This window comes from Puma concolor, chromosome C2 (assembly GCF_028749965.1).
Source record: "Puma concolor isolate L17-30 chromosome C2, mPumCon1.1.hap2, whole genome shotgun sequence".
In the NCBI taxonomy this organism is placed as follows: domain Eukaryota; kingdom Metazoa; phylum Chordata; class Mammalia; order Carnivora; family Felidae; genus Puma; species Puma concolor.
In genome coordinates, this window is record NC_141675.1 from 50,869,538 (window position 1) to 50,897,215 (window position 27,678).

General features: G+C 40.8%; 2 protein-coding genes across 6 annotated transcripts in view; one reads left to right on the forward strand and one right to left on the reverse strand.

The window, feature by feature from the left end:
- The window catches only part of KCNAB1 (potassium voltage-gated channel subfamily A regulatory beta subunit 1), a 415,847-nt gene extending 407,374 nt beyond the window's left edge, over positions 1–8,473 (forward strand). For all 5 annotated transcript variants that reach the window (XM_025912884.2, XM_025912881.2, XM_025912882.2 and 2 more), the window contains 2 exons: positions 1,630–1,718; positions 6,672–8,473. In XM_025912884.2, the coding sequence (XP_025768669.2) occupies positions 1,630–1,718; positions 6,672–6,761 (179 nt within the window). In that variant the 3' untranslated portion in view covers positions 6,762–8,473. The remainder of the gene's footprint in view (positions 1–1,629; positions 1,719–6,671) is intronic.
- A 3,914-nt stretch (positions 8,474–12,387) lies between these two features.
- On the reverse strand, positions 12,388–23,618 carry SSR3 (signal sequence receptor subunit 3). Its single transcript, XM_025912910.2, has 5 exons — positions 23,432–23,618; positions 22,133–22,259; positions 17,647–17,745; positions 13,388–13,519; positions 12,388–12,661 (listed from the first exon to the last, which is right to left on the reverse strand). The coding sequence occupies exons 1-5, from the start codon at positions 23,562–23,564 to the stop codon at positions 12,595–12,597; spliced, it is 558 nt and encodes a 185-aa protein (XP_025768695.1). The 5' UTR covers positions 23,565–23,618; the 3' UTR covers positions 12,388–12,594.
- Between the last annotated feature and the right edge of the window lie 4,060 nt (positions 23,619–27,678).

The window sequence follows — 27,678 nt, forward strand, 5'->3', positions numbered from 1 at the left end:
TTCCATTTAAATGAAATGTCTGGAAGTAATAAAAAGTTATAGGGGTACAAAATAGATTAGAGGTTTACTGGGAGTGGAGGTACAAACGGGATTAACTATCAATGGTGATGGTTGCACATGATCAACTTACGAAAAATTACTGAATTATACACTTTGGGTAAATTTTACATCAAGTTTTTACAATAAGCCTGATCCCTGAACCAGCAGCAGCACCTGGAAGCTTGCAGAAATGCAGATCCCCAGACCCCACTCCAGACCTTCCGAGTCACGAACTCCGGGATGGCACCCAGTAACTGTTTCACAAGCCCTCTCGGTGATTCTGATGCATGCTGCAATGCAAGAGCTACCGGATTAAAGAAGTATTTAGGAGGAATAATCAACTAGACACAGTAATTAAAAGGGAATGAGGGCTCAGAAAAGTTCCTAAGGGTAGCTCCCTGGTTTGGGGATTGGAAGGCCCAGTTGCTGGGAAGGCCACTAAATGAGGCTGGCAACACAAGAAAGACAGGCTTCGTAGTTAAGTAGCAAGAAGTGTGCAGCGCCTGCGGGACACCTAGCAGGATGTACAGCAGACACTGCATCTGTGACTCTCCAGAAACTTCTAGTTCCAGACATCTATGAATGGAGACATCTACTGTAACCACAAGGAGGTTCCCAGGGAACTTGGCTTCTGACACAAGAAGGGGACTAGGAGGCAAGGAAGGCATTTTATATGCCTTTTAGAAGCTTACGGGGAAAAGGGTGAGGCAGTAGCTAGTCAAGTTATGAAGGGTTAGAGGAGGCTAATTTTAGAATGGGACAAATTTGATAAAGAGGAAGAAGACAGTAAGAGACTTAAGATTCAGGAGAGAAAGCCAGAAACAATAATGAAACAAGTCTAAGAAAAGGCAAAAGGAGTCAGATCCAGGGCAGACTTTGGTCTTGGACAGAAACCAGACACCTCATCTGAAAACAGAGGGTATATATATATATATATATGTGCTTGTAGGTTACTGAAGAATATCCCACAGAACAGACTTTTCTACATAAAGTAGGATACCAGGTCATCTGCTGAGAGAGGGGACAGGGGCTAGAGGGTTTAAGGGCGGAGGTTGCTAGAGATGCAGAGGAGGAGGTGGAAGGTTGGTGAGAAGCAGATCATCAACATAGGTTGAATCTTAGACTAGGGAGATCCAGAGAAGTTTGACAGGTAGAAGGAAACAAAGGAAGAAGACACCCAGGGTCTACAGGACTCTACATAACAGATGAGAAAAAAGAGCACGAGTAAGATGGAAAGACAGGAGACTGTGCGCCAAGATGGAAACGGAAACGCAGGGATCTGCCAGGAAGCAGGATCTGGTGTTTTCAGGAGCAAGAGTGTGTTCCTGGCGTGGACAGCCGGATTGGATATCCCAGCCATTTCTACTCATGTAGAAAATGTACAAGCCCTAAGCCCTCAGCTCAAATGCAGAGATTGTACTAAACCCTCTCCATGACAGCTGTTGCTGCTGAGGTATTTAATCCTGGAAAGCACGGTCTGTCCTCCCCCAAAAGTTTTGGTTGCAACAACTGGCGTTACAGGTGGTGTTTATAAGCTAATCGAGAAGCAGAAGTGTTTTGACATCCTGACCAAGTGTTCTTTCTTCCCAGCTTGGTGCCTGAGAAATGAGGGTGTGAGTTCCGTGCTCCTGGGATCATCCACTCCTGAACAACTCATTGAAAACCTCGGTGCCATTCAGGCAAGTACTACAGCCCTTTCCGGTAAACTCCAGAGACTATCATGGTCCGTTGAAGATGTCCCCAGGCAGTGTCCCATCTCTTTCCACCTCTGTCCTTTATTGTGTCACAGCTGCATGAAGGCCTCTAATAGAGGGAAAGGCCATCTGTTTCTAGCTGGGGGGTGTGGGGGGGGGTGCTTAGGATAAGGGGGGTACACAAAGGCCCAAGAAGCAACAGAACTTTTACAGGACATGGATCCAGGGGTGTCTTCTTATGAACAGGCGATACTGTCAAAGCACATTCTTCAGGATGGTATGTGGGACAGTGCATTCCAAGACCCAAGCAATGTTACACTGGGCGACTGAATTCCCAAGCCTGACCATAAAAACCTGCTCAATAACCTACCTGAAATTATGCATTACTCCTTTCCCCAAATAGTTGCCAATCTACGTTGTGCCAAGCCCCCCACCCCTTTCTGCTCCCATAGCATCCTGTATTCCTCCTCCCCACCACAGTATTTGTGATCATGTAGTAGGATTACCTGTCTCCCCACTGGACTGTGAGCTCCCGGAGGTCAGAGACTTTCTGGCATCTCCACCGATTTTCCAGTTCCTAGCATACGTTGTCTCTTAGTCAACAATCAAATACCTGTTGAATGAACGTTTCCCACATTTTAAGAGGATATAGGCTCAAAATTCTATTTTGGATTTCCAGGATCACATCTTTCTAGCAGCAAATTCAGGACTAACCACCTTCCCTGGGGAAGAAGTGGATTGGATTTGGTAGGAGCCTGCATTGGTAGTGAGAGGAAAGTGGGAGAGAGATGTTCCTGGGGGCTCTGTGGAGAGGGTGATGTTAATGGCTGCTGTGACCATCCCGTGCCCCAAAGGCCATACCTCAGTCCTGAGCCTGCCCCACGCTCAGCCCTGAGGGTCCTAAGGACCCTGCCCACTACTCTTGCCACAGCCAGCACCTGCCACAGCAGGTATGGTTGTCTATTTTCCTACTGCTCACTGGGGAACAGAAAGGTCTCCCCTGCCTGCCCATCCCTGAAACAAGCCCCGTTAACCCTTCCAAAAGGAAACCCATGGTGGTGTGAACAAACTTGATTAAACTTAAAACATTTTTTAAAAACCCTTTTGGCAAATAGCCCAGAATATGCTGGGAGATAAATGGTGCCAACCTCCTTCCCATCATCACTTTCTTAGGGCTGTGCAGCTGCCCCTGCTATGAAGAACCTCTCCAGCCCCCCAACTCCTCCCAGAATTCTATGGGGTTCCATCCCGTATGGGGAATGCTCCTTCTTATGAAAGTCACCCCTACCTTATTTTCACTGATGTTCTGGGAAAAGACAAGACTACACGGTGACAAGGAGGAAATAGAGGAACAGTCTGTACACAACTGAAATGCAATGATTTCAATTCCATTAACAGTTATTTAGTATGTATTGTATGTTTGGCACCACGCTAGGCATGGAAGGTACTGAGCAAAGAACTGGCCTCTGCCCTCATGAGATCACGGGCTGGCTAAGAGTGACTCAGATAAAAAAAAAAAAAAAAAAATCAATCTATCCCTTAGTTCATTCAGATCTTTGAGAGCCTACTATGCACCAGGCACTGGAGACACCATAACAGACAAAGATATTGTCCAGGCTTTAAGGAGTTTACATTCCAGTGGGAGAAGCACATAATAAACATGAAATAATTTCAAAATGTGAGGACTATTAGGTAACTAAAGAGGGATCTGTAACAGAGACTGAGAAATGGGTGGGTCTACTTCAGATAATGTTTGTGCCAAAGGCCCCTCTGGGATAGGTGTATCCTGAAGTCCAAAAGAGGAGAACGCAGCATATGAAAAACCCAAGCAAGAGCATTCCAGACACAGTGGAGAACAGTGCGAAGGCCTGGAGATCATTAGGAACTTGGCTTTTTCCAGGAACTGCCAGCCTAAGGCTAACGTGGCCAACATGTAGTGAGCAAAAGGGACAGTGGATGCATTAAAGTGGAGTCAGGCAGGAGATGGATTTCAAAGGACACTAAAAAGGTTAGTTTTGTTGTATGTGCAACAAATCCTTCGGAGCGTTTTAAGGACATGCTGTTATTCGAATTTTTAAAGACTGTCCTGGCTGCTTTGTAGAAAGTGGAATGAAGAAAGGCAAAGGCAGTTGTCCAGGTGATGAGAGATGCTGGCTTGGATTAGCTAGGATGGCGGCTATAGAGGTGAAGTGGATGGATTCCACAGGCTTTGGACACAGACATGACTTGCTGATGGCTCAGCCAGAAAAGGGAGGAACTGAGATTCCTATCATGCAAATAGTGACCACTGCCATCCCAGGGGGAGTTAATACTGCCTGGGAACGGGAAAAAGAGGTAACTGCTGGGCTGTGGGAGTACTCCGGGTAGCAAAAGATGTGTTTCAGACGAAAACTCTGGCGTCCGTCATCTTCTCAAAGCATTTCCTCCCTAGCAAGGCTCAGGCTGATAGCAGGATGCGGTAAGAGATGCTCAAAAGGTAAGGTAATCGGGATGCTACCCAAGCTGGGAGGCTGCTACCTTGGAGGCTCCATCATCCCCTCCCCCTTTCCACTCCCAACTCCGGCCAGCCCAGCAAACTTCCACCCGTTGTGACTGGGCAGCTGGGGGCACCCAGCCGTGGTGGGATTGGCGGCAGGACAGGAAGTGTGCACTGCCAACAGTGGTTAAAGGAAAGTTCTAACGGGCACGAGAAGCCAGCTGCTCTAAGGGATGGAATGTGCCTCAGCCACGCATAAACTGGAGGCACATACAAGTCAGAGCCTCAATAAATGGCCGACTGGAGAGGATAAACCACAGCTGCAGGCAGGCAGCCATCACCAGCACAGGCCCCCATCCGCCCCACTTCCACCTAGAAGGTGGAGGGAAGCAATGTTCTCCCTTCTGAGGCTCCCCATCACCTCCTCAGAGAAATCCAGGCTTCTCAGCAGGCAGGCCCTTCACATCCAGGGCTCATCTCCCCTCACTGCTCTCCTTCCTTGGTATCCTCAATCCACCAATTATTCCAGTCAGTAGAACAGCAAGGTTGCCAAACTGGTAGCCTGTGGGATGTTTGTGTCATCTGTAGTGGATGAAAATGTTTTACAACAGTTGCCAACATTAAAAAATCGGGCGACTTCACATAAAATTCTGGAGGTATGGCTTCTCTTAAAAATTTTAAGTCTTACAAGGCTATATATACATTTTTTCATGTTTTATTCAAGTACTTTTATGGTTTCTTTTTTTAATGTTTAAATCTCTATCTGAAATTTATTTTGGTGTAATGAAGAATTTTTTTTTCCTCACATGGCTAACCCATTATATTTTAGACAAAACTTCCCACAAATCTAGTTTCTAGATTTGGGTCTCTTTATTGTCGTCTCGTTTGAAAGAACACACTAGTTTCAATTCTGAGGTTCCAAAGCTGGTGGGAAATGAAACTCTCCCTTTAGCTTCAGATAGGAAAATGTTAACCAGAACTAGTTTCTTAGGCGGAGTAGCTCTACTCTTCTGCCAAACCCTAAGGATTTTGAGAACAGCACTTGAGTGGAGACAAGGTCACCCGGGCCAGCATGATTGCAGCAGAGGAAGGGTGAGGCCGAAACCTCAGAACTGGCCATCATGCTTGTATTTTGCCAGAGTCTCCACACAGGGTCAGTCTATTCCTGTGAAAAAGTCTGCCTTTGTCCCTCTTCTTATGGTGTAATGTGTGCCCTTGGTCCCCCTCTCATGATAAACGCTAGCCTTGGGTGATCTCATCCTCTCCCAGGGCTTCAGTCAGCATGTCTACACAAATGACTCACAAACCCTCAACTCCAATCCTCCTGCCAGCACTAACCCACAGCTGCACTCGGCTGCCTACAGAGCTATGCCTCTGTGGATCTCCCCTAGACACCTTAAACTCAACACCACCTACTTCAAACTTCTCGTACTCCAAACCACTCCTGTGGCTCTCTGTCTCCATAATCTACACCTCTATCCTTCTAGTGTTAAAACCATCATCATCCTACAAAATGTCCTTCTGATCCAGTCTTTTTCTACTTCACTGCCACCCGTTAGTTCATGCTTTTATCATCTCTGGCTCCAGCAGCAAGAAATTTCTAGCATCTGCATTCCCTTTCAATCTCCTTCAAACTACCTCCAGGTGCCTGACAGGGTCACTCCCAGCTCAGAAGTCCTGAGAGGTTCCCCACTGGCCACAGAATCAAGTCCCAACTCCAAAAAGTGGCATTTGAGGGCTTCCACGCTGTTTATCCCAATCTCCCCTTTCCTATCCCTACCATCACCACCCACTCTACACTTTCTTCATCTCACAGACTTCTCTCTCATGAGCCATTCCATCTACGCGGGATGCCTGTTAACCCCGCCCATCCTTCACCAGGGTTGTGACCACCAGTGGCAAAAAATCTCTCTCAGTCTCTAGATCTGTGCTGTCCACAACCCTAGCCTCTAGCCACACGTGGCTTTTTAGTGCACAAAACCAGCTTGTCAGAATGCAGATGTGCTTTAAGTGTTACATGTACTGGATTTGAAAGACTTCGTACTTAAAAAATGTACAGCATCTTAATTTTCTATACCAACTACATGTTGAAATGTTTTAGATAAAATGGGGTAAAACTATGAACTTCACATGTTTCTTTTCACTTTTATGTGGCCATTAGAAAATCTAAAATCATGTGACTCGTATTTCCATGTGTATTTCATTTACACAGCATGCCTTTATTCAGTTAAGCAATACTTAGAAGCACCAACTATAAGCCAAGCACTCTTATCCTAGGAGATTCAGTGACAGAAAAAAACAAGGTCCCTGACCTCAAGGAGCTTACAGTCTGCCAGGGACCTTACATTCTAGTTGTGGTTTATAAATGTACGTAAGTCTAGACGACTTTGCTTAATATTAAGCACAAAGAACAAATGATCAGGTACTAACCAACCGTATCCTTTGTACTTCTCATGCTCTAGGTTCTCCCAAAGATGACATCACACGTGGTAAATGAGATTGATAATATATTGCGAAACAAGCCCTACAGCAAAAAGGACTATAGATCATAAAGCAGTGCGTGAGCCATAGGACCTGCATGGTTAAAACTGCGGTCTACACTGGTACAGAATGGTGTTACTAGCCAGTCTTTTGAGTCACTTAGCAGCCTGCTGCTCAACCTCTAGTATTCCTGGATTCTGAGGTACCTGCTGTCGCTACCACTGTGCACCTGAATAACGAGCACATCTGAAAACTCACAACCAAGAAAATCCATTCTATTTTCTTACCTTGGACTGGAGTCACCTGTTCTTGCATTGCTCTGTACGCCTCATGCTTACGCCATAGGAAGGATATGAGGGGAAGACCTAGTGCCTTCAGGCATTTAGTAACTTAAAGTAGGCTGTACAGATCTATTTTTTCAAATGAATAAAATCCACAGATGCAATGTGGATTGCATCAGAAAGAGGAGGCTACATCCACTCAGAAGTCTTACTTGGGAGAACAAACAATTTTACCTTTTTTTTTTTCCCATTTTCACATGAAGGTTATCAAAGGTTGTCTCACTTGTCATTAAACAAAACTAAAATTCCTAGGTATTTGCTTTCATTACCTTTTAAAAATATTCACTGTTGCCTGGCCCCAACAACGACCCTGTATTGTAACTGACCCAAAGCGTCTCTATTAAGATTCTATTAACGTTCTGTCCATTCACATACAGAGATAATTAAAGGATGAACACCCAATCTTTAACTTGAGACAGGATGGCTAATTTACGAAAGGGAGGATTACACTGCTATGGAAGCTTAGCTTTGAATAAAATGTAATGTATATGCAACTGAAGTGTTCACTTTTGACTACATTTTATTAAAACCTGCTTTATACTTCTGACTGCTTGTAGGCACAGCTTCTGCAAGTTTAAATATTTGAGCTTTAAAAATAAATACACAAATGCTCAGTTTTGTAAGTAAACCTGTAAAATATCCACAAAGGCAAGTGTTTGCTGTTTAATTAGCACTGGGATTTTACAATATAATGCTTGTTTTTGAGCAGTCATCATGAAAGTGAGTCATGGACTTTGTGAAAAATGCTATCACTACTCAGAATATGCTGGGTGAATTAACTTGCCTAGTGAAAAACAAATGTTAAAGAATTTCCTCATTCTATAAACCACATTATATATGCACTAAACTAAATGCATGGAAGCTCTCTGCATGGATTAAAGGGGCCTAGCCTTGTTGCACACAGAAGCAGAAGTCTAACCCTGCCATTACTGGTTACCTACCCTCATGAGTATGTCACTTGAGAAAAATTGTGAGACTATATTGTGTGTACCTGTAAGGAAGGAAAACTTTGGGGGGGTGGGATCCTAGCTCTCTATTTGGACACACGAGCATGTACAAAATTCTAATTTTCTGGCTAGCCAGTACCCCGTATAGAAATCACTTTGACGTTTAAAGATTATACCATCAGCTTAAAATGCTATTTTCTGCCACCATTTCCAAATATGTATTTCATGATTAAGTTCTAAATCTTACAGCGTTAGTGTGAAATACCAATGAATTTTCTTTTTTGTTACTACTACCTGTATTCTAATAAGGAAACAGTTGGGTTTTTGCCCAGGAGTACCAGATTAATGATGGAAATGGATCATCTTTCAGTTGTTCATTGTGTATTCAATCCAGTGAACTACTATATGCATAAATGAGCTGAAGTTGGCTAATTGGAACTGCAATTTAACTTCTTTGCTTAGAGTAATAAAAGCATTTTGTGCACTTAATCTCAATTAGTTTTTCTCTGATCTTTCATTATAAGTGCGCGTGTGTGTATATATGTGTGTGTATATATATATCCACCTCCATAAGATAGGAAGAATCATCTGAATAAAAATTATGTTGGCAAGTAAGCAGCACTCAATGATACCCAACAGAAACAGGATTAAAAGATTTCAATAACAATCCAAAATTTTTCCTCTTATTAATGAAGAAAATGATTAACTGCTAACAATATCATCTCTCATTGGATTTAAGAAATACTCTGCACTAAAGCTAAAGCTTCTCAAACTCTTTTAAAAACACCTGCAATTAAAACCAAATACAAACATTATTGCTTAGCCATTAGTTTTCTGACCGACAAATCGTCTGCCATGGTAAATATACATTAGAAATGTCAGTTATATCCTTAAGAAAAATTTCCATGCACCCCCATATTCTTTTCTGGAAAGAATGTCTTGGCAGAGAACATACCATTCCGAAGGGTAACCTGGCTAGCAGTCATCTGCATACTGAAATCTCAGCCAGCGGAAATGCAAACTAGACGCTGTGTGCCTGGCTGCCCACTTTAAGAACTGTCACTTCATCAATAGTGCACCATCTGTCAGCAGATGTCAGAGCCTCACTCCAGCCAGCTTCCAGGCCACAACTCCCTGGCAAATGAGGAAACCAGGCCTAAAACCCAAGTATTCAGTGTTCCAGTCCTGTGCTCTTTTAAGGATGAATTTTATGAAAAATTCTGTAGGGAAAATTTTAAGTTAAAAAAAGCTTGAGCAAGAATCTGAATTCAGAATCCATTAAAAAGAGGCAAAAGTGAGAGAAGAGATGCAATGAACACTCATAAGAGCCAATGAGAAGTTAGTCTCTAACCACATCCATGAAAATCTAAACAAACCACCCAAAAAACCCTAATCTTCAATTAATTCCCCTGCCTGAGAGTCCCAAGAGGTAGGAGATAATCCCCTAGAGCCTAAATAGATAGATCTGTAGATTAGTTCTCTATCGGTCTAGGTCTCCGCATCCTTTGTGTCTCCAGAAACAGCAGTGACTGGCATGCATGCTGAAAACACAGAAATTGGGTGGGCAGGACAACACGGCAGGCACATGCTGGCAGAGGCCTGACATGCTGCTCTGTAATAGAACCACACTATGCCCGTCACTGCCGCACAGACATTTAATTACTATCTCAGGAACTACAAAGATGCACTTTTACATGTGTGAAAAATTTAAACAGTAATGTCGAATAATGTAATAAAGATTATGTACTTATTCATATGGCTCTCAAAGATGTCAAGGGAAAATATAAATTTTAAAAAGCAAAGTTTAATCATACTTGACCAATAAAACCTTTCACAAGAATTCTGGGTGTGAATCCAACCTCCGTATTCTGGTTAACTTCAAACCTTGTACATTATTCTTTCCAATTTACAATAATTTACCAAAGAGGACAACCGGTAGATTTTTACTGGCTTATAAGAATAATTTCTAGCTAAGATTTTTATTAAGTTGTAAATGAGAAACTAAAAATAGGAAAATGTAAAATGAACCAATATTTTAAGCCTCTACTTACCACAAGGAGTGTAGGGGGAGGGGCTATCTAATCGATTTTAATCTCAATTACAGCAGAATCCTTTTTATTTTACTGGTATTGGACATGGGGTCTTTTAAAATACAAATTCTACAGCAGGTTTTTATGAACTAAACCAGATACAGCCCATCATGATTCTATGTGCCACACAGCCATTTTAGAGATGAGGAAAAGTTCTGTAATTCCCAAGAGTAACGTACTTGTACAGTAAATCCTGAACGAAAATTGGCAATGTGAGTATATACCTTACAAACTTATGCATAGAAATTTAACAGTACAGAAAGTTAGAAATCATTATCAGAACCAAAAAATGCTATAGGTAAAATTCAAGACAAAACCAAATTTTGCTTATATGCTTTTCTACAAATTACTCAGTTTATGAACTCAAGAAACGTTCTATTAAGAATATTAAGCCGATGCCCTTTTTCACCACCCTACTGTAAGTATGGCACACGGATTGTAAGAATGGTGGCAATTTTCCCCCCCGTCTACACAGACACTGACATCTAGTGGCAATTCTCTACCAGCAATTAAAGAAAAAAAAAATACTTGACCCAGCTGATAGGAGACCCTGATGGTTTGTCAAATAAGCAAATGCATTTAGTACACAAATTCCATGCCACCAAACTACTGACCCCTTATTTATCTACAAGAAAAGTTAGCATAGTAAGAAAAATAAACCTCCTACGTCTTTCACTACTTTGCAAATGACTCTCTGGCAACTTCCCTGTTCGTTCCATATTATCCAGTGACCGTACTATGGATAATAATGCACCAAAGAAAAATAAATTGCAAACTTCTAGAAGCAATGAGGAAATATAATCCTCAATGAAGACAATGATGATGTAAGTCACTAAGCAAATGTGCTCCTACCCCTGTCCTCCTTCCAAGTTCTTAGATGTGGGCCTACCAAAAATATCCAATAACACAGAAGATGAACTTCTGAGGAACACTTTTCTATAAAGTTATAACAAAACAGCAAATATTTACAACATTCACCTTAAACTTAGAAATGGAAACTAAAGATTAAAAGCAAGGTTAGAAATTAGGGATAGGGTATTTCTTTTGAAGTACTGTTCTTTTGAAATTACTGGGTGTGGTCAAAGTTATAAGAATATGAACCTGTATCACTTGTGATTCCATAACCTTTTAAGTATTACAGGTTAAAAAGCTTCCCAAACTTCTTCAAATCATGGCACACACCAGAAAAATTGTAATTATCCCTGCACACACTGGTTAAAAAGTGCAAGAGACTGCTCTTGGCTAGACCCAGGGGTGAAGAGGTTAATGTGAAGAGGTTCTGCTCATAATCGATAGGAACCTGTGGACCAAGGGGTCAAATTTATCAAGGTCCTAATGGAAAAATGCTGACAAGCACTAAAACCACCGCAATTCCTTGGAGAGTTCTTAGAATTCTGGAACTAAGACCATAAATATTACTTTGGCCTTTCACACATCAATATTCAGGAAAGTAGTTCTCTACTGAACATTCCTCTAGTGGTGTGAGACCCTAGTCAAGGAACACAATGACTCCAGTCTCTTAACAAGTCAAACCAACATGGTAGTGTTGAGCTGACCTCCCTGGCCACCCAAGACCAAAACTATACAGTGAACAGTATATGCTTTAATCCCACAGGACTACCCTCGTATGCCTGTCCACTATTTTTAGCCTATTGCCTTGGCTGTCTTTCTTCTGTAAGAAAGACAGAGAGGGAGAAAGAGAGAAAGAGAAAGAGAGAGAGAAAGAGAGAGAGAAAGAGAGAGATAAAGAGAGAGAGAAAGAGAGAGAGAAAGAGAGAGAGAAAAAGAGCGAGAAAGAGAGAAAGAGAGAGAGAGAGAGAGAGAGAAAGAAAGAGAGAGAGAGAGAGAAAGAGAGAGAGACAGAGAGAGACAGAGAGAGAGAGAGAGACAGAGAGAGACAGAGAGAGACAGAGAGACAGAGAGACAGAAAGACAGAAAGACAGAAAGACAGAAAGACAGAAAGAAAGAAGCAAACAAACAAATTTTTCCACAAGTTTCTCTTCCCCAAGTTGGAGACACCTTGTTTTTAACTTTGAGTTATTTCAAATCACAAATTCAGAGACTGGTAAACATGAGGCTTCTGTTCAATCCCCAGGGGAAAGGATTCATTCTGATATTTATGGTTCAAAAAAAGTTGTAATATTGTGGTTAGAACACAGAGAACCAGTTATTAACTTCTTGCTACTATTATAAATAACAGCTCAGTCCAGGTTACTGTGACCTCTGACAGATCAAGGAAACAAGTTATTTTCTCCTCTTGTGATTACAGCACACTGCATGACACTTTTTACCTTTTAATAAATGTCCTGGTACTCGGAGTTTCCTTTCCAATTCCTTTAATTTCAACAATCTGTCAAAAAACAGCCAATACACAAATACTGAATTACATTTTGTTGGGTTTTTCAAACCCTCAAACTGCAGACTATAAAAACATCTTGTGCCTCTCTCACTCTGACCACCCTGCTACTTTTCCATATACCACAGGCCACCCGTAGATATGAAGCCAGGGGGCAAAGCGGACATGGTCTACTTGGAGCCAGTAGACAGAAGGGCGATGAGGCCTGATGAAGCACTTATGGACAAAATATAGTTCCTGTAAAAATTTAATGTTAAGGAAAAATTAAAAGCCCAAAAGCAGTTCAACAAAACAAAAAGAGCCCATCTCTATGGAATGCAGTTTCCCTCCTGACACTATGAAATGACAATGATGTGCAGTCCCATTGTCTGCAAATACAATTTACAGAAGACTATAAAGAATGAAGAGCATTCACAGGAAATGTGTCCCAATTTTAAAAAGAAAACACTTGAGCCAGAAACCTAGAACACATGATCACAAAGAAAACATCTGAATTCCATTAAACCTAAAGGAGAAGAGCTAATCAAAGAATATGAGCAGGCAGAAGAAACTTATCCTTGTTCCCCCCAAGAGCAAAGGAATAAGAAGTCTCCCCCGCCCAGCAGTGTTTTGGCTACAGCTGGCGTGTGAAAGCAAAGAGGCTGTGAAAGTTCAGAGCTACTCTCAGTCACAGAACTGGACTGTTCGGGGAAAACCACTCTAGTATTCCCAGAAGATTCAAGTTGGAAGTGTCTGCTGTTTTATTACATCAAAAACTCCACCTGTTGGGGCGCCTGGGTGGTTCAGTCGGTTAAGCATCTGACTCGGTCTCGGCTGAGGTCACAATCTCATGAGTTCGAGCTATTTAGTGGACCGATTCCCTAGACAGTTTTTCTTTATAGTAAAATACTCAGGCAAATCAAAACCAAAAGGAACTACTGCTTCTAGACTTCGAAAAATGCTAAGCAACCTTTAAAAGGATACACTGTGGGGTTGAAGTTCTTCAATATAAAGAAGGAGGCAACAATGACCAAGACCAGGAATAGAGTGTTGTTATAGAAGATGGAAAATGTTGTAGCTTCATAATCGGCAACTTCATTCTTCTTCCACAAGATTCTGCAGACAAACAAATCAAGTTTATAAATATGTATTATAATATTTTATATGCCACATGGCTCTAGTTCACTGTAAGTTTTTCCTTAAGCATTCTGAACAGAATGTGTTTTTAATATTTAATTTAATCAGCACTGTGCCCCTTTTCCTATTGAAAAAGGTATTTTACTCTTAATGAAAATAGCTGCTGGGTGTATTACCTTTTCTCCCAGGCAGTCAGAGCTTTGCAGGAAGGGACAGATTAATTATAATTGACCTGGTTTCATCAACAGCCTAAAGAGACATCTTTCTCTAGGTCCTCACCTAAAACAAACTCCATGATCAGTAGCCAGATGAAGCTTTCCTGGCTGTTTGCTGGCTTGAGACTCTCAATAGCCTACAGATTTCAGCCTTCAATATTACAACCAGCTGTGGCTCACAGAAGCCGACTTCTTTGCAAATGCCGTTAGCCACCTTTAGATAATTCAAACAAGTAATCTGCTTGATCATTAGGAGGATTTTTAAATTTTTTTATTTAATCCACTTTATTATAGTTTATTAATTTACTAAAATTTTATCAACCTTTTTGTTTACTTCTTCACACAGGCAGCAGGAAATTCCAGGTGGCCTGTGAATAAGGGAGCGTTTATTCCACCTGGTTAGTTAACTTTGTAAAGCAATTTTTAAAAGGATAGGCTGTAACTAGTAGGATGTGAAATCAACAGGGTGGATTCAACACTCAGGGACAACAACTGAGTGGGCTGAGACCCACATTAAAAAAAAAATAGAAAAATATCAAGTATATGGATAATTAGATAATTATCTTAGATAATTATCATTTTTTGAAATATTTGCATATGTGCATGTTTGAGTGTATTTGGTCAAAAGATAAAGTATTTTACTGTGGATCATTATCAAAAAGGCTGAAAGCCATCACCACTGACGCTTTACCCTCCCAAAAGATATATACTATTCCGGGGCCAGATGATCCCCTCCACCAATCCTAAGGACAGCACTATGGCTAATGTCCCTGGCAACTCCTACATTTTATTCACCAAATGTTCTAATACAAAGTCAACAAGCTTGACAGTAAAGGAGTTAAATGAGATAAACTATCTTTATCACAAGAAGTTTGTGGTCTCAAACATAAATGCCATAGTTCCTTAATTCTATGGATAGAGTCAACCTAATAAAACTTCTATTTAAGTTTGGGAGAAGTGAAAGACACTACATTAAACGCACAGCCATCAACTCTAATACACTTCCTGATTTCAGAGAAGTTTAAATGTAAGTTTAAAAATATATAGGACTTGGAACTGGGAGGAAATACATTATACCATTTTAACAATGATCAAAGAAAACACCACCTCAGAAAGATGCAAAGGCCCAACGTGGTTTAATTCTAGAAAACACTCGAACAATTGCCTGTTTTCAAGACTGTGGCATAAGACCCAAAAAAGACAGGTTCCTTAAATAGGTTACTAGCATGCCTTCACTATGGTTGCTTAGATTATCCGACCTCTATCAGAGCACCTCTCCCTACCTCCCTGCCACGCCCTGACTCAAAACCATCTTCAAAAACAGTCTGGATGAAAGAAAGGGCTCAATCCTTCAGGTTGCCCCTGCTCCCAAAACGACCAGGCATGACCAATATGCACTGTATATCAGTGTATACACAGGATTGTCTTGGACAGCCTTCAGAACTTTTTCTACCCCATCCATATCCTGGTTCATTTAGGAAAAAAATGAAGACCCTCAAATGCTGTCATCAGCAATAGTTCTCCCAAAACTTCACTGGTAAGAAATCTAGTTTGGGAGAGCACTCCCAAAGACTCATTTTTCCAAGGAACACTTCCTACAAGAGGAAGACTGAGAACTCAAGAACCGTTATCATCACATGCTAAATGACAGACCAAGAAAAAAATAACACTCACATCCTGGGATAAATGTCAATGAACCTCTGATTCTCCTCAGCTGATCTCCAACCTTGAATGGATGGCAAAGCAGTTTCAAAGTGGCATGGAGTACCCATTCCAAGTGACTGTAGATGGTAGCTTTGAGGCATACACATCTTAGGCAAAGAGGTGCTAATAGGCCTTCTCTTGAAACAACTTACTTTTGAGGGAGAAAAATGCTAGCTTTTTTTTTTTTTTTTGAAAAACACTAGATCTTAGTGAGAGCCTTAGTCCCAGGTATCAGCGTCAATTCTGAGTAGAGACCTGGGTACAATTTTATCCACTGTGGTTTCTAAGAGATGAATAGTAACAGCACAAATTTCCACTGATGACAGGAACAGAAACTTTATAATCCTCTGACACTGCATTTTATGTATCCACAAAACCTACCCTTCATTCTACTTTGAAATATCTGATCCAGCGAAAGGCAAAAATATTTCATTTCCACTTCCAACTCTTCTTTGCTCATAGTGACTACCTGACTACCATGCTGAGAAAAATTCTGAGACATATCCCAGGATCAAGAACACATGCCAGACCAAATCAGGCAAGAGGAGACCCATTTGCCACCTCTGATATAATTCATCACCTAAAACGTACAGAACTGTAACAAGCACTTTGAAAATAGGTAACTATGATGTATACTCCAATTTAAGAACCACTTTTCTAATAAATACTATAAATTCAGTAAAAAGATTAAAAAAAAAAAAAATCCTAGATTCTCTAACCTCTAACGCTATGCAAAAATTTACAATCAGAAAGCTATGCAGCCAGACCAAATTAAAGCTGCTCCCTGAAAAAAGGCCTTCATTGTCACTATTTTAATATTGTACCCTTCAGAGGGCACATGGCTGGCTCAGTCAATAGAGCATTCAACTCTTGATCTCGGGGTTGTGAGTTCAAGCCCCATGTTGGGTGTAGCGATTACTTAAAATAAATGATTAAAAACACACATATATATTGTACCCTTCAATTTTTACAAAGGATCTAGAGATAAGCATTTCTATAACGTTTTAGTGGCTTTTCAAAACCACTGTAAAAGACATTATTCGTTTAAGTTACTCAGCGTCCCTTAAATAAGGATCGACTTGATAAAGTCCTTCCAAGATTCAGTGCCAAGAAAGTCTCTTTTCAGAAGGACTTACATGCTGCTTCTCATCAGAAAATGAAAGTGTAGGACCTCGGACACTAACCCTGACACTTGGAAGCTCAGAGCGAAGTTCAATGCTCAACTGCTGTAACTAACTCCGAGGTCCTTATTCACCCATCTTTACTTTTAAATAGTTTCTGATCTTTCAAAATTGTACTGTTTTGTTTCATATGCACTTTAATATTGCAAGTCTCCACAAGGTCTTTCTGGAGCAAGGTGGGTTAAAAATTCCATTTCACAAAGCACTTTGCAGACACTAAAATTTAAGATCTATGAAAACCACCTCAACTTGTGACTGTATTAAGCCCATGTAACAACTCTTAGGCACAAGTTTATTCAACCATTCAGAGACTTCTGCTACTCAGCTATTAGACTATTAAGCCTTCTAAGAGCAGTTGGCAGGAAAATTTGAGGGGTAAGGGCTAACAAATGTGGCACAGATTTGGGCAACAGGAGACAAACAGAGTTCTCTCTTTCCCAACCAATGCAGATAACCAAGAACTGGATGTCCCTAGGGAAGCTCAGGAACGGAAATACCACCACCTAAAAATGCTAACACACAATACAATGTAAACTCTTCAGACCCAGAGGGGTGAGGCGATGTGCTCAAGGTCTCACAGCTGTCAAGTGGCAGAGCCAACACCGGATGAAGTTCTGCAAGCTCCTAAACTCCAGGAGAGCAGTTACAAGTACAAAGTCTCAAGCCACACTGCCCGTGTTCTTGTTACAGACTGACCACACACTAATTAATCTATGACCTTGTGCAAATTACCCAAGCTTTCTGTACCTGTTTCCTCAAATGTAAAATGGAAATAACAGCCCTACCTCACATGGTTCTTTAAATGAGCTGTACGGAACACAAATAAAAGCATCTGGTGGTAGTAAAAATTCAAAATGTCAGTAACTGTCATTCCATTATATCTTCTACAATATCAACGTTTAACCTCCAGCAATTCCATTATCCACATTCTCTAGGCAGAAACCAACACTTATTTTTTACAAAGTATCCCCAGTTTTGACTATCACCAACATTTTAGAAGTCAAACCTTTCATCCTTTTCCTTTCGAGACATCTTTCTATTATCAGCTTCAGAAAGTTTTCGAGTCACTTCTTTGGAAACTGCATCCTCCCTCTTCTGTGCTACTCTAGAAAATAAAAGAAAAAATGTTTCCACATGCTCCAGGAATGAACATCACACTATCTGAAACACTCTGTACTCATATTTTATATTGGCAACTACATGATACTTTACATTTCAAGAAATAATCTTGACAGAAAATTCCAAGTTTATTTTATTATAATAGACAAATATTATAATAGAATTCAAGTATTTTATTATAATAGCCAAATATAATAGAATTCAAGAACTTCTGAAATATAGTTTATTAGATATATGTTTTGAATTCTGCTTAAAAGGGTATTTTCCAGGGCTCTTGGGTGGCTCAGTCAGTTGAGTGTCCAACTCATGATTTCTATCATGATCCCAGGGTTGTGGGATGGAGCCCTGTGTAGGGCTGTGCACAGAGTAGGGCCTACTTAAGATTCTCTCCCTCCCCCTCTCGCCCCTCCCCTTGCTTGCACACTCTCTTGCTCTCGAAAAAAAAAAGGGGGGGGTATAATTTTCCAAAGTTTAGGTATTTAAATGGGTAAACAAGTCAAATGCATTTATAAATTATTGTAACCCCATTTTGTTTGTTAAATTTATTTGTTCAACAAATAAATTTGGTAAGGTATTAGCAAATGATATACCATTTCAATTCCAGTAAATAAAACTAGGCTTAAAAAAAAACAAAGGAGAATTAGGGAAATAACACCTGTAACATATTAAAGTAATGCTTTTAACTCCACTCCAGAGTCTAATTTCACTAAAAATGATACCACATGAGGGATTAACCATAGCACTTGTAATTAAATGAACCACTGGTTGTATCAAAAGATAATATATTATCAGCCAGAAAAGGCTAGAAGTGGTATTCAAAAGATCAGATCAGGGGTGCTTGGGTGGCTCAGTCAGTTGAGTGATGGACTCTTGATTTCAGTTCAGGTCATGATCTCATGGTTTGTGAGTTCAAGTCCCAATTGGGCTCTGCACTATCAGTGCAGAACCTGCTTGGGATTCTCTCTCTCCCTCTTTCTCTGCCCCTCCCTACTCATGCGCTTTCTCTTGCAAAAAATAAATATTAAAAAAAATTTTTTTTAAATATCAGATCAGAATCTTCAGGGACAAGTCAAACAAAAAATTAAAATGTATATTCATCAGAAAATCTTTAAGGTGAACTTTATGAGATTGCTAGTGAAAGAGAGGATAAAATTTAACCTATGATAAAATGCAAAAAGCCTGCCAAAGTTTATGACATGTAAATTCAATATGGTATATTTTTGATAATATAGGAGACACTGGTTAGCCATAAATATAGAAGAACTGATATAAGCAAAATATACCAACAGTCCCACTATGAAAATGTTCAACATGATACTGAGATGTATTAAAAGCAACAGGATGTGGAACATAGAAATCTGTCCACTCTATGTTCAATTAATTAATCCCTTGTTACTGTGCTATATTTAGTTCTGGTCAGTGTATCAAGGAAAGACGTGGAGAAATTAGGATGGCTCCCTGAAAAGAAAGCCCAAGATCAATTCAAGGCAATAGTTCTCAACATTTCTTTAACCACAGGGCTTCTGGGATACAAATTAAACACAAATTCCCTACTTCACTTGATTCATTATGTAAAAGTCCTGCTCCTAAGGGCAGAGACTCTGATCTCTGAACCTCTTTAGCAAACCAACTTCAAGTGTTTCTTGAACTTCACATAAGACCACTTTTTCTAAGGCCAGCTGATAAGAAATGGATGTGGTTTACAGCAGAAACCTTTCTGAGATGAACAGAAAGAAAAAAATACACACAAGTATGTGTGTACACACACACACAGACCATCAGGATGCTAGGACACAGGAACAAACTATTTGCAAAAGAGTTAGCTACCTCCAAGTGTCTTTAGGACAGATCATCTGTCCATAGGACAAATCATCTCAAAGAGACCAAACCAGATAAACCAGTTAATTTCTCTTCTATATTCACCTAACAAACATATAACAACCTGTCAGGTTTATTATAACTCAAGAAGAAGCTCTATTCTCTTAGGGCTCTTAAAAAATAAATCCCACACAGCACTGAATGCTCTGAAACAAAACGAGGGTCACTCCAGTGGCCCAGCAATCAGCCAAATGAGAGGATCTGCAACATCAACTGTTTTCCTTCTATTATTTTTTATCTATTTTAGAACCTCTCCAGAAAAAAAGAAAAATACCATCTATTTAATTTTTTCTTAATTTTTTGTTTACATTTATTTATTTTTGAGAGACAGAGCATGAGCAGGGGAGGGGCAGAGGGAGAGGGAGACACAGAATCAGAAGTAGGCTCGACTCCGAGCTGTCAGCAAGGCTGACAGGGTCTCGAACCCAAGAACCGTGAGATCATGAGTCGAAGTTGGACGCCCAACCGACTGAGCCGCCCAGGCGCCCCCCATCTATTTAATTTCTTAAAGAAAAACATCTTTGCAAACATTTTTTTTAAGTCATTCCACTCAAAAAAAATTCCTACAGGCTCTCACCCTCAATGTCTCTGACACTGCACATAAACATTTGTTATGTGCTCAACACTATATACTCAACATATTATCCGTGTTATCATATTTAATCCTCACCATCTATGAGGCACCATTAGTATCCCCATTTTACATCTCAGGAATCCAACGACTAAAAAGATGAAATGTGTGCAGAAGGCTAGATATTTAAAAACAGCAGAACTGGGGGGCACCTGGGTGGCTCAGCCAGTTAAGCATCAGACTCTTGATTTCGGCTGTCAGGATCTTGCAGTTTGTGAGATCAAGCCCCGTGTCCGGCTCCACACCGGCGGGCGGCAAGGAACCTGCTTGGGATTCTCTCTTTCCCTCTCTGCTCCTCTCTCTCAAAAATAAAGAAATAAAGTTAAAAAACAAAAAAACAAAAACAAACAAAAAAAAACAACTGGGACTGGAATCCAGATTGTCAACACATAAGCTATCTTCCCTCTCCTACGAACAGCTACCCATACTCTGCCTCTTCCTGGGTCTTTGAGCTTTGATGCACCTTGTAAATCTGTAGGAGTTTCAATGTGAGTGGCAGGATTTAATATTAAATCAAAACTACAATTAAAGAAAACAATTCCACTATGAGAGAACCTATGAAATCAAGTCAGTAAGTCATTGAAATTTTACTGAGCTAAATGTACCGTTAACTGTTGTAAGGGACATAAAAGACATGGCAGTGGCCCTTAAGAAGCTTAAAGCAGAAATGAGAAGGTAAAAAGACCATTAATTTTAATTCCAAAAAGGTTAATGAAAAATAATACCCAAAACAAGTCAAAAGATGTCAGGTCTCAAAGAACCGAATTCCAAGGACATCACAAAGCATGGGTCATACAGGGTGCCCAGGTCTGAGGCCTTCGCTATCCACAGACGGCCACACCTCACGAGAAAGACAGCCCAGGACAGCAGAGTCCAAGGTGGGCTGAAACTGGAATGGCAGTTGGTGAAGAGGGCTGCCAAGCAGAAAGATGACAAAGAGGATCACTCTGCTGGTCTAGCAGAAAGGCAGTCACACCAACTTGAGCTCCTATGGGTCCGGAACAGCAGCAGAAAAGCTCTTGAAGCCACTTTCAGCCACTGAGACCATTTCTGGGCTTCTTACAATAAATCCCTGTTAATTAAGATCCTCTAAACAGGTTTCTATTCCTTGTCACCCCAAGCCTAACATACGGACAACAAACTTAGAATTCGTATTATGTGTCATCCTAAGATAGAGGAGATAGGAGACTCTTTTACATTTTCACACACTTAGAAGAAAAACTGTAATTAGCATTAAATCTGTCAGAGTTTAAAAAAAAAAAAAAAAAAAGACCATTTCTTTCATGTCCAAAAGTAGTACATGGAGAACTCAGAACTATTCTTTGCAGAAAGAACTCCATTTGGCTTCAGAAATGTTAACTTACTTACTTGGTGGTTTGTTTTTCTGATGAAGTTTATTTACTTATTTTGAGAGAGAGAGAGAGGGTGCACATGCATGAGGAAGGGGCAGAGAGAGGGAGAGGGGCATGGAGGAGAGAATCCCAAGCAGGTTCTGCTGAGCAGAGCCTGATATGGGTCTCAGTCTCATGACGGCAAGATCACGACCTGAGCCTATGTTAAGAGTCACACATTTAAACAAGTGAGTCACCCAGTTGCTCCTGTTTTTCTGATAAATCCCATGATTAAGGCTAGTGCTTAACTGTTCGAATGTCTCCCTCAAAACCTACTTGCGTAACAATGTCAGAAGCATGGTCTCTGCTTCACTTAGTTAATAATTCTTTATAGCATTAGTATGCCTTCCCCCCAGCATATTCAGCTCAAATTGAAACTTCTTGAAAACAAGACATACAAATGGTCTTTAAGATATTCTTCTATATAAAAGTGCAACATGTAATATATACTTCAACTTGAGAAATATACTTACTTGTGCTTGAGAACAAATTTCACATTTTTGTATGCAAAGGCTACCAAATAAGTGCTTACTAGGGTCATCACACTATAGAGAACGGCAGACTGAATAAGATCCATATGCCATATTCGCCAATATAACCCTGAATGAAGATAGAAGGGAGGGGGTACAAAAAGGAACAAAACATTACCACCCAGCTACAAAGGCCTGCTCAATTAATTACAGTTAAGCCTATAAAATACAGTCCAGGTTAGGAAATCCAATACGGTCAGTATATGTGGATCTTTAGAAGTGATAAAGTTACAGTCTCAAACTTTCCCAGCTCAGAAAACTTTAAAAACAGAACCTTCCCATTACTAGTCCAAATGAGATTTCTCCTTCTTCTGAAATGAGAATAAACTCAGGAGCAAAAACAAACAAACAAAAATCACAATTCACACTTCCCGTTTCAATCAGCAGGGTATTACTATACTAAGTATACAGCTGTTCCAAAACACCACGTGCAGTCCCAAGCCATAGTTGACATGCTGACGTGGCTATATGAAATCAAGGAGGCACAGAGCTCCACGTAACGTTAAAGTCACGGTGGGATTTAAAAGGCCGAAAGAAAATAAATCTCGATTTAACTGCCTAACAAACGTGCAAGCAGGAGGAGAGACAGGAGATTCAAATCCGGGAACCCTGAGCTATGGAACCAACTTTGCCCAAGTATGCAAAGTTCTTTCATCCAAGTGAGAATTCTAGAAATGACCTAATAGCATTAAAAAGTTTAAACCATTTAGAGCGCGGGCTCTTGGCTTTGGTCCAAACTCTCTCACCAAATTAGGCAAACGACGTTCAGCAGCGTGAAGTGTTTCACCTAAAGCTACAATTCTCGGGTCGAAGGTTAATGGGAATCTGACTCTCGCCTAATTCGTTAGTTTTTCCAAAATAATTAACGATAAAGTTTTAAAGCTCGTAACGATAAACAACTGTGTGGGGGGGGGGGGAACAGAGCAGGTCACATACGCATGTAGCACAAAATCTTAATCCGGTCGTTTCCAGATTAGGGGCCGCCATCCCAGAACTAATGAATCACAATCTCTGGGAGTGGGTTCACAAGGGACTTTCCTGTGATGCCGCCCAGCCCCGTCCCCGACGAGAACACTGAGGCCCACAGAGGCTACACGCCTTCCCCGTGCTCTGGGAGAGCTGGAAACAGCCGCGGGCTAAATGCCCCAGCACTCACTCCCGCCAGTCCGCCGGGCCCTGCCACGTCCCCGCCCAGCCCGACCCGCTGACGGCCTGCCCGGCCCGCCAGTTCCCGGCGCTCACAGATGGGGATGGCGGACACGATGAAGGCGTTCCCAAAGAAGAGCGCGGAGGACTTGGCCGAGAGGTTGCGGCTGAAATCCTGCAGGAGCAGGTCCTCCTCAGACTGCTGCTTGGAGCCGCCTTTGGGAGCCATGGTGGAGCCGAGCCTGGAGCCTGGAAAGCCGAGCTGGCTGACGCCGCTGGCACCGCCTCCGCGGTCGCCTTATCCACTAACGACCCGTCAGCGCTAAACGCGGAGGCGGGACTCGGCGCGGAGCGGGAGCAAACTTCCCCAGGATTGGCCACCGCTATGTACGTTTCCCGGCGTGATTGGGCAAGAGGGCCAGACTTCCGTATTGCTGGCCAGCCCCTTGGCTAGCCGGCTTCCTAAAGAAGGACGGGATTTGTAGTTTCGTGGGTGCTTTTTTTAATGAGCAAAACTTTATTGCCATTCCACTTCACAGGTGCCGTCACGCTTTCCAAGTCATTGGCGTTACAAACGAGGAAACTAGTCTGGCCTCGAGTCATTCAGCCGGTCATTCAACAAACGTATACGGTTAGTATCCTCTGGGTATACCCAGCACTGGGGCACTGGAGGAGGAAGAGGAGAGAGATAAGTATGGATAAACACGTGTGAAATCCTTTCTTCTTTGCACATCCATTCTTTCATTAAATATCCTTAAAATCCTATGACATGCACCTCATTGTCCTCATTTTGCCGGTGAAGAACCTGAGGGTGAGAGACTGGCCGTGCTAGTCACCAGGGAGTAGTTGGCTCTTTTGAACAAAATAACAGGCTACCTTTTCACGAAAAAGAAGGCACTGTGGCTTTTAAGGAATTCGTGGTCTCACTGATGAATATTTAAAATGAGTCCAATACATTTACAAATTGCTACATTTTTATCACTTTATTTCGACTCAATCTTTGGAGTAATATGGTCTCCACAGCCATGCTAAATGAAACATGATGGTAAGAAAAGAACATGTTAGCTAGACAGGCCCCCTCTGAAGCTCAGAAAAAAATGAATATGCCTATTAAAACAGATAGATACCATTTTTAACTCATTACATTATCACTTTTTCTTTAAAAAATACTCAACCACTTCATACATAGAAAAAACTTTCATCTACATTACTAGCATCAGACAGACTTCCCCAACCTTCAGCTTCCCTATCAACAGGTAAGCAGATCTTTCATCTGAATTTTCTCCAAATTGCAGTTGACCTCCACGGTTTCCATTCTAATGGAGCTTTCTGTCTGTAACTATTCAGTCTATTCTCTATAGAGGTACCCTAGTGAGTTTTCCTGAAATACAAATCTTTCATGTAAATGCCAGAAGTGTTCATCTAATGACTTTTTCAGAAACTTAAAAGTATTCATTTAAAAATATCTGCATGGGATGCCTGGATGGGTCAGTCCTTTAAGCATCTGACTTTGGCTGAGGTCATGATCTTACATTTCATGATTTCTAGCCCTCAATCAGGCTCTCTGCTGTCAGCGGGGAGCCCACTTCAGGTCCTCTGTCCCCCTTTCTCTCTGCCCCTGCCCCACTTGTGCAAACTCACAATCTCTCTCTCAAAAATGAATAAACATTAAACAAAATTTTAATAAAAATAAAAATATCTGCACTATGTCCTTTTTAAATGGTAAAATGCTCTTTTTTTATGCAACGGTGATGATAGAGAAGACACTCTTATTTCTCTTCAACCTACTCCCCTCTCTCTAAGTTTTTTCTACTGAAGTACATCACACCATTTTTCACACCCATTTGCTTAGGCTAAAATGCTAGTTTTCAACACTAATTCCTTTCTTTCCCTCTCCATCTGTGACCAATTCATCAGCGAAACCTTTTGGATCTGTATAACTAGATTTCTTGTTTGTTTTTATTTTTTTTTAATGTTTATTTTTACCCTCAAGTTAATTAGCATACAGTGTAGTCTTGGCTTCAGGAGTAGAATCCAGTGATTCATCTCTTACATATAACACTCAGTACCCATCCCAACATGTGCTTTCCTTAATGCCCATCACTCATTTTCCCCACTCTCCCACCCCCATCAACCCTCAAATTGTTTTCTGTATTTAAGTCTTTTATGGTTTGCTCCCTGTTTTTATCTTATTTTTCCTTCCCTTACCCTATGAACATCTGTTAAGTTTCTCAGATTCCACAGATGAGTGAAATCATGTGATGTCTGTATTTCTTTGACTGACTTATTCCACTTAGCATTATACCCTCCAGTTCCATCCACATTGTTGCAAATGGCAAGATTTCATTCTTTTTTTATCACCCTGTAGTATTCTGTTGCGTATGTATGTGTATACACACACACACACACACACACACACACACACACATATGTATATATATATACACCACATCTTCGTAATCCATTCATCAGTTGATGGACATTTGGGCTCTTTCCATAATTTGGCTGTTGTTAATAGCACTGCTGTAAACATTGGGGTGCTTATGCCCCTTCAAATCAGCATGTTTATTTATTTTTGAGAGAGAGAGGGAGAAAGAGAACTCAACCAGAGGAAGGGCAGAGATAGAGAAGGAGACAGAGAATCCCAAGCAGGCTCCACACTGTCAGCACAGAGCCTGATATGGGGCTCAAACCCATGAACCTTGAGATCATGACCTGAGCCAAGATTCAGTTGGAGGCTTAACTGACTGAGCCACGCTTTTTTTTTTTTTTTAGAGAGAACACAAGGGAGTGGGGGACAAGGGGCAGAGGGGAGGGGAGAGGGAGAGAGAGAGAGAGAGGGTGAGAGAGAGAGAAGCTTAAGCAGGCTTCATGTTCAGCATGGAGCCCATCACAGGGCTTGATCTCAGGATCACGAGATCATGACCGGAGCTAAAATCAAGAGTTGGAAGTTTAATTGACTGAGCCACCCAGGTGCCCCTTTTTTGCTCGTTATAAACCAAGGATATGAAAAGATAAAAGATAAAATCAGAAAACTGTAAGATCAAAAAGGACAAAAATCATCAAGGTATTTAAAAGAAAAATCAGAAGAAAACAAACAATGATGAAATTAAAAAGAATTATACCTGAGAAAAATATTTAAACAAAATAGGAAAGATAAAAGTTTGAAATGTTAAGTAGATAAAACATGTTAAAGTTGAAATGATCAAAAGGAGCTGAGAATTAACACACTTTGTAAACCAAGAATAAAAACTAAAGATAATAAACAGAAAAGAATCTAAACTAGTAGGAATTTAAGCTTTTTATAGGGGTAAGGTAAAGAGATATGTAAGCAAGATGCTTATGACAGAGAAGGTTGTTTGGTGATGGTAACAATGAAGACATGAAAATAGCACCCTTGAAGCAGTGGAGCAGTGTCTTCTACCAAGTGCAATCTAGTTCTTTTTGGAGAACTGCAAAATCTAAGGATCGTCTGTATATGGCATATGTGGCAACGGCACATTGGACAAGCAGAGTAACAGTATGCTGAAAAACAGAAAGAAGGGTAGGCAAAAGTTCTATGCAAAGATCTGCAATATATTTTGGCCATTTCAATACAGTTCACCTCTATGAGGGAACCAGATGGACTTGATTCCATACCATCTTGATTATAATCTGTGACTTTAGGCTTAACAGTTCCATTGTATTCCTTCACACTTAGATGGGGGGGGGGGTGCGCGGAGAGAAGGAGGGGGAAATTTAAAGTAGTATTTATTGCTGGGAGGAATATGGATAACAAATTTCTCTTGTCCACTACTGATGGCTTTCGGGAAGAAAATACAACAAGTTAAAAAATAATAGACTTTTCTTGTAACGGCCACTGCAAATTGCCTCGCCAGTAAAGAAAAACACAGCTTTCACTGGGACCTTATGAGAAATAACAGATGACTCATCATGGGCTACTCTGGGGTACGAGTGGAGAGGAGGAAGACCTCTATTATACAAAATCCATTTGAAATGCAAATCTCAACATGGAAATGATTTTTGAAAGAGGAGATGATACACTTATTGGTTTCTAGGTATAATATTTTAAAGTCCCACCTGAGAGATGATTTACTCAGCCAAATTACGTATTTCAGGCACTGGTATGTGATTGAGTCATCGGTTCATCTATTCATTCAGCAAAGATTTATTGAGAAGCTACTATGTGAAAGGTACTGTGCTAGAGCCTAGAAAGATCCAAATAACAATCATAATTATGATTATAATAACCAGTGTTAATATATTAAGTCTTTATTATACATCCAGCTCTATGCTAGGCTCTTCGTATGTCATCTAATTTAATTCTTCCAGCAACACTACGA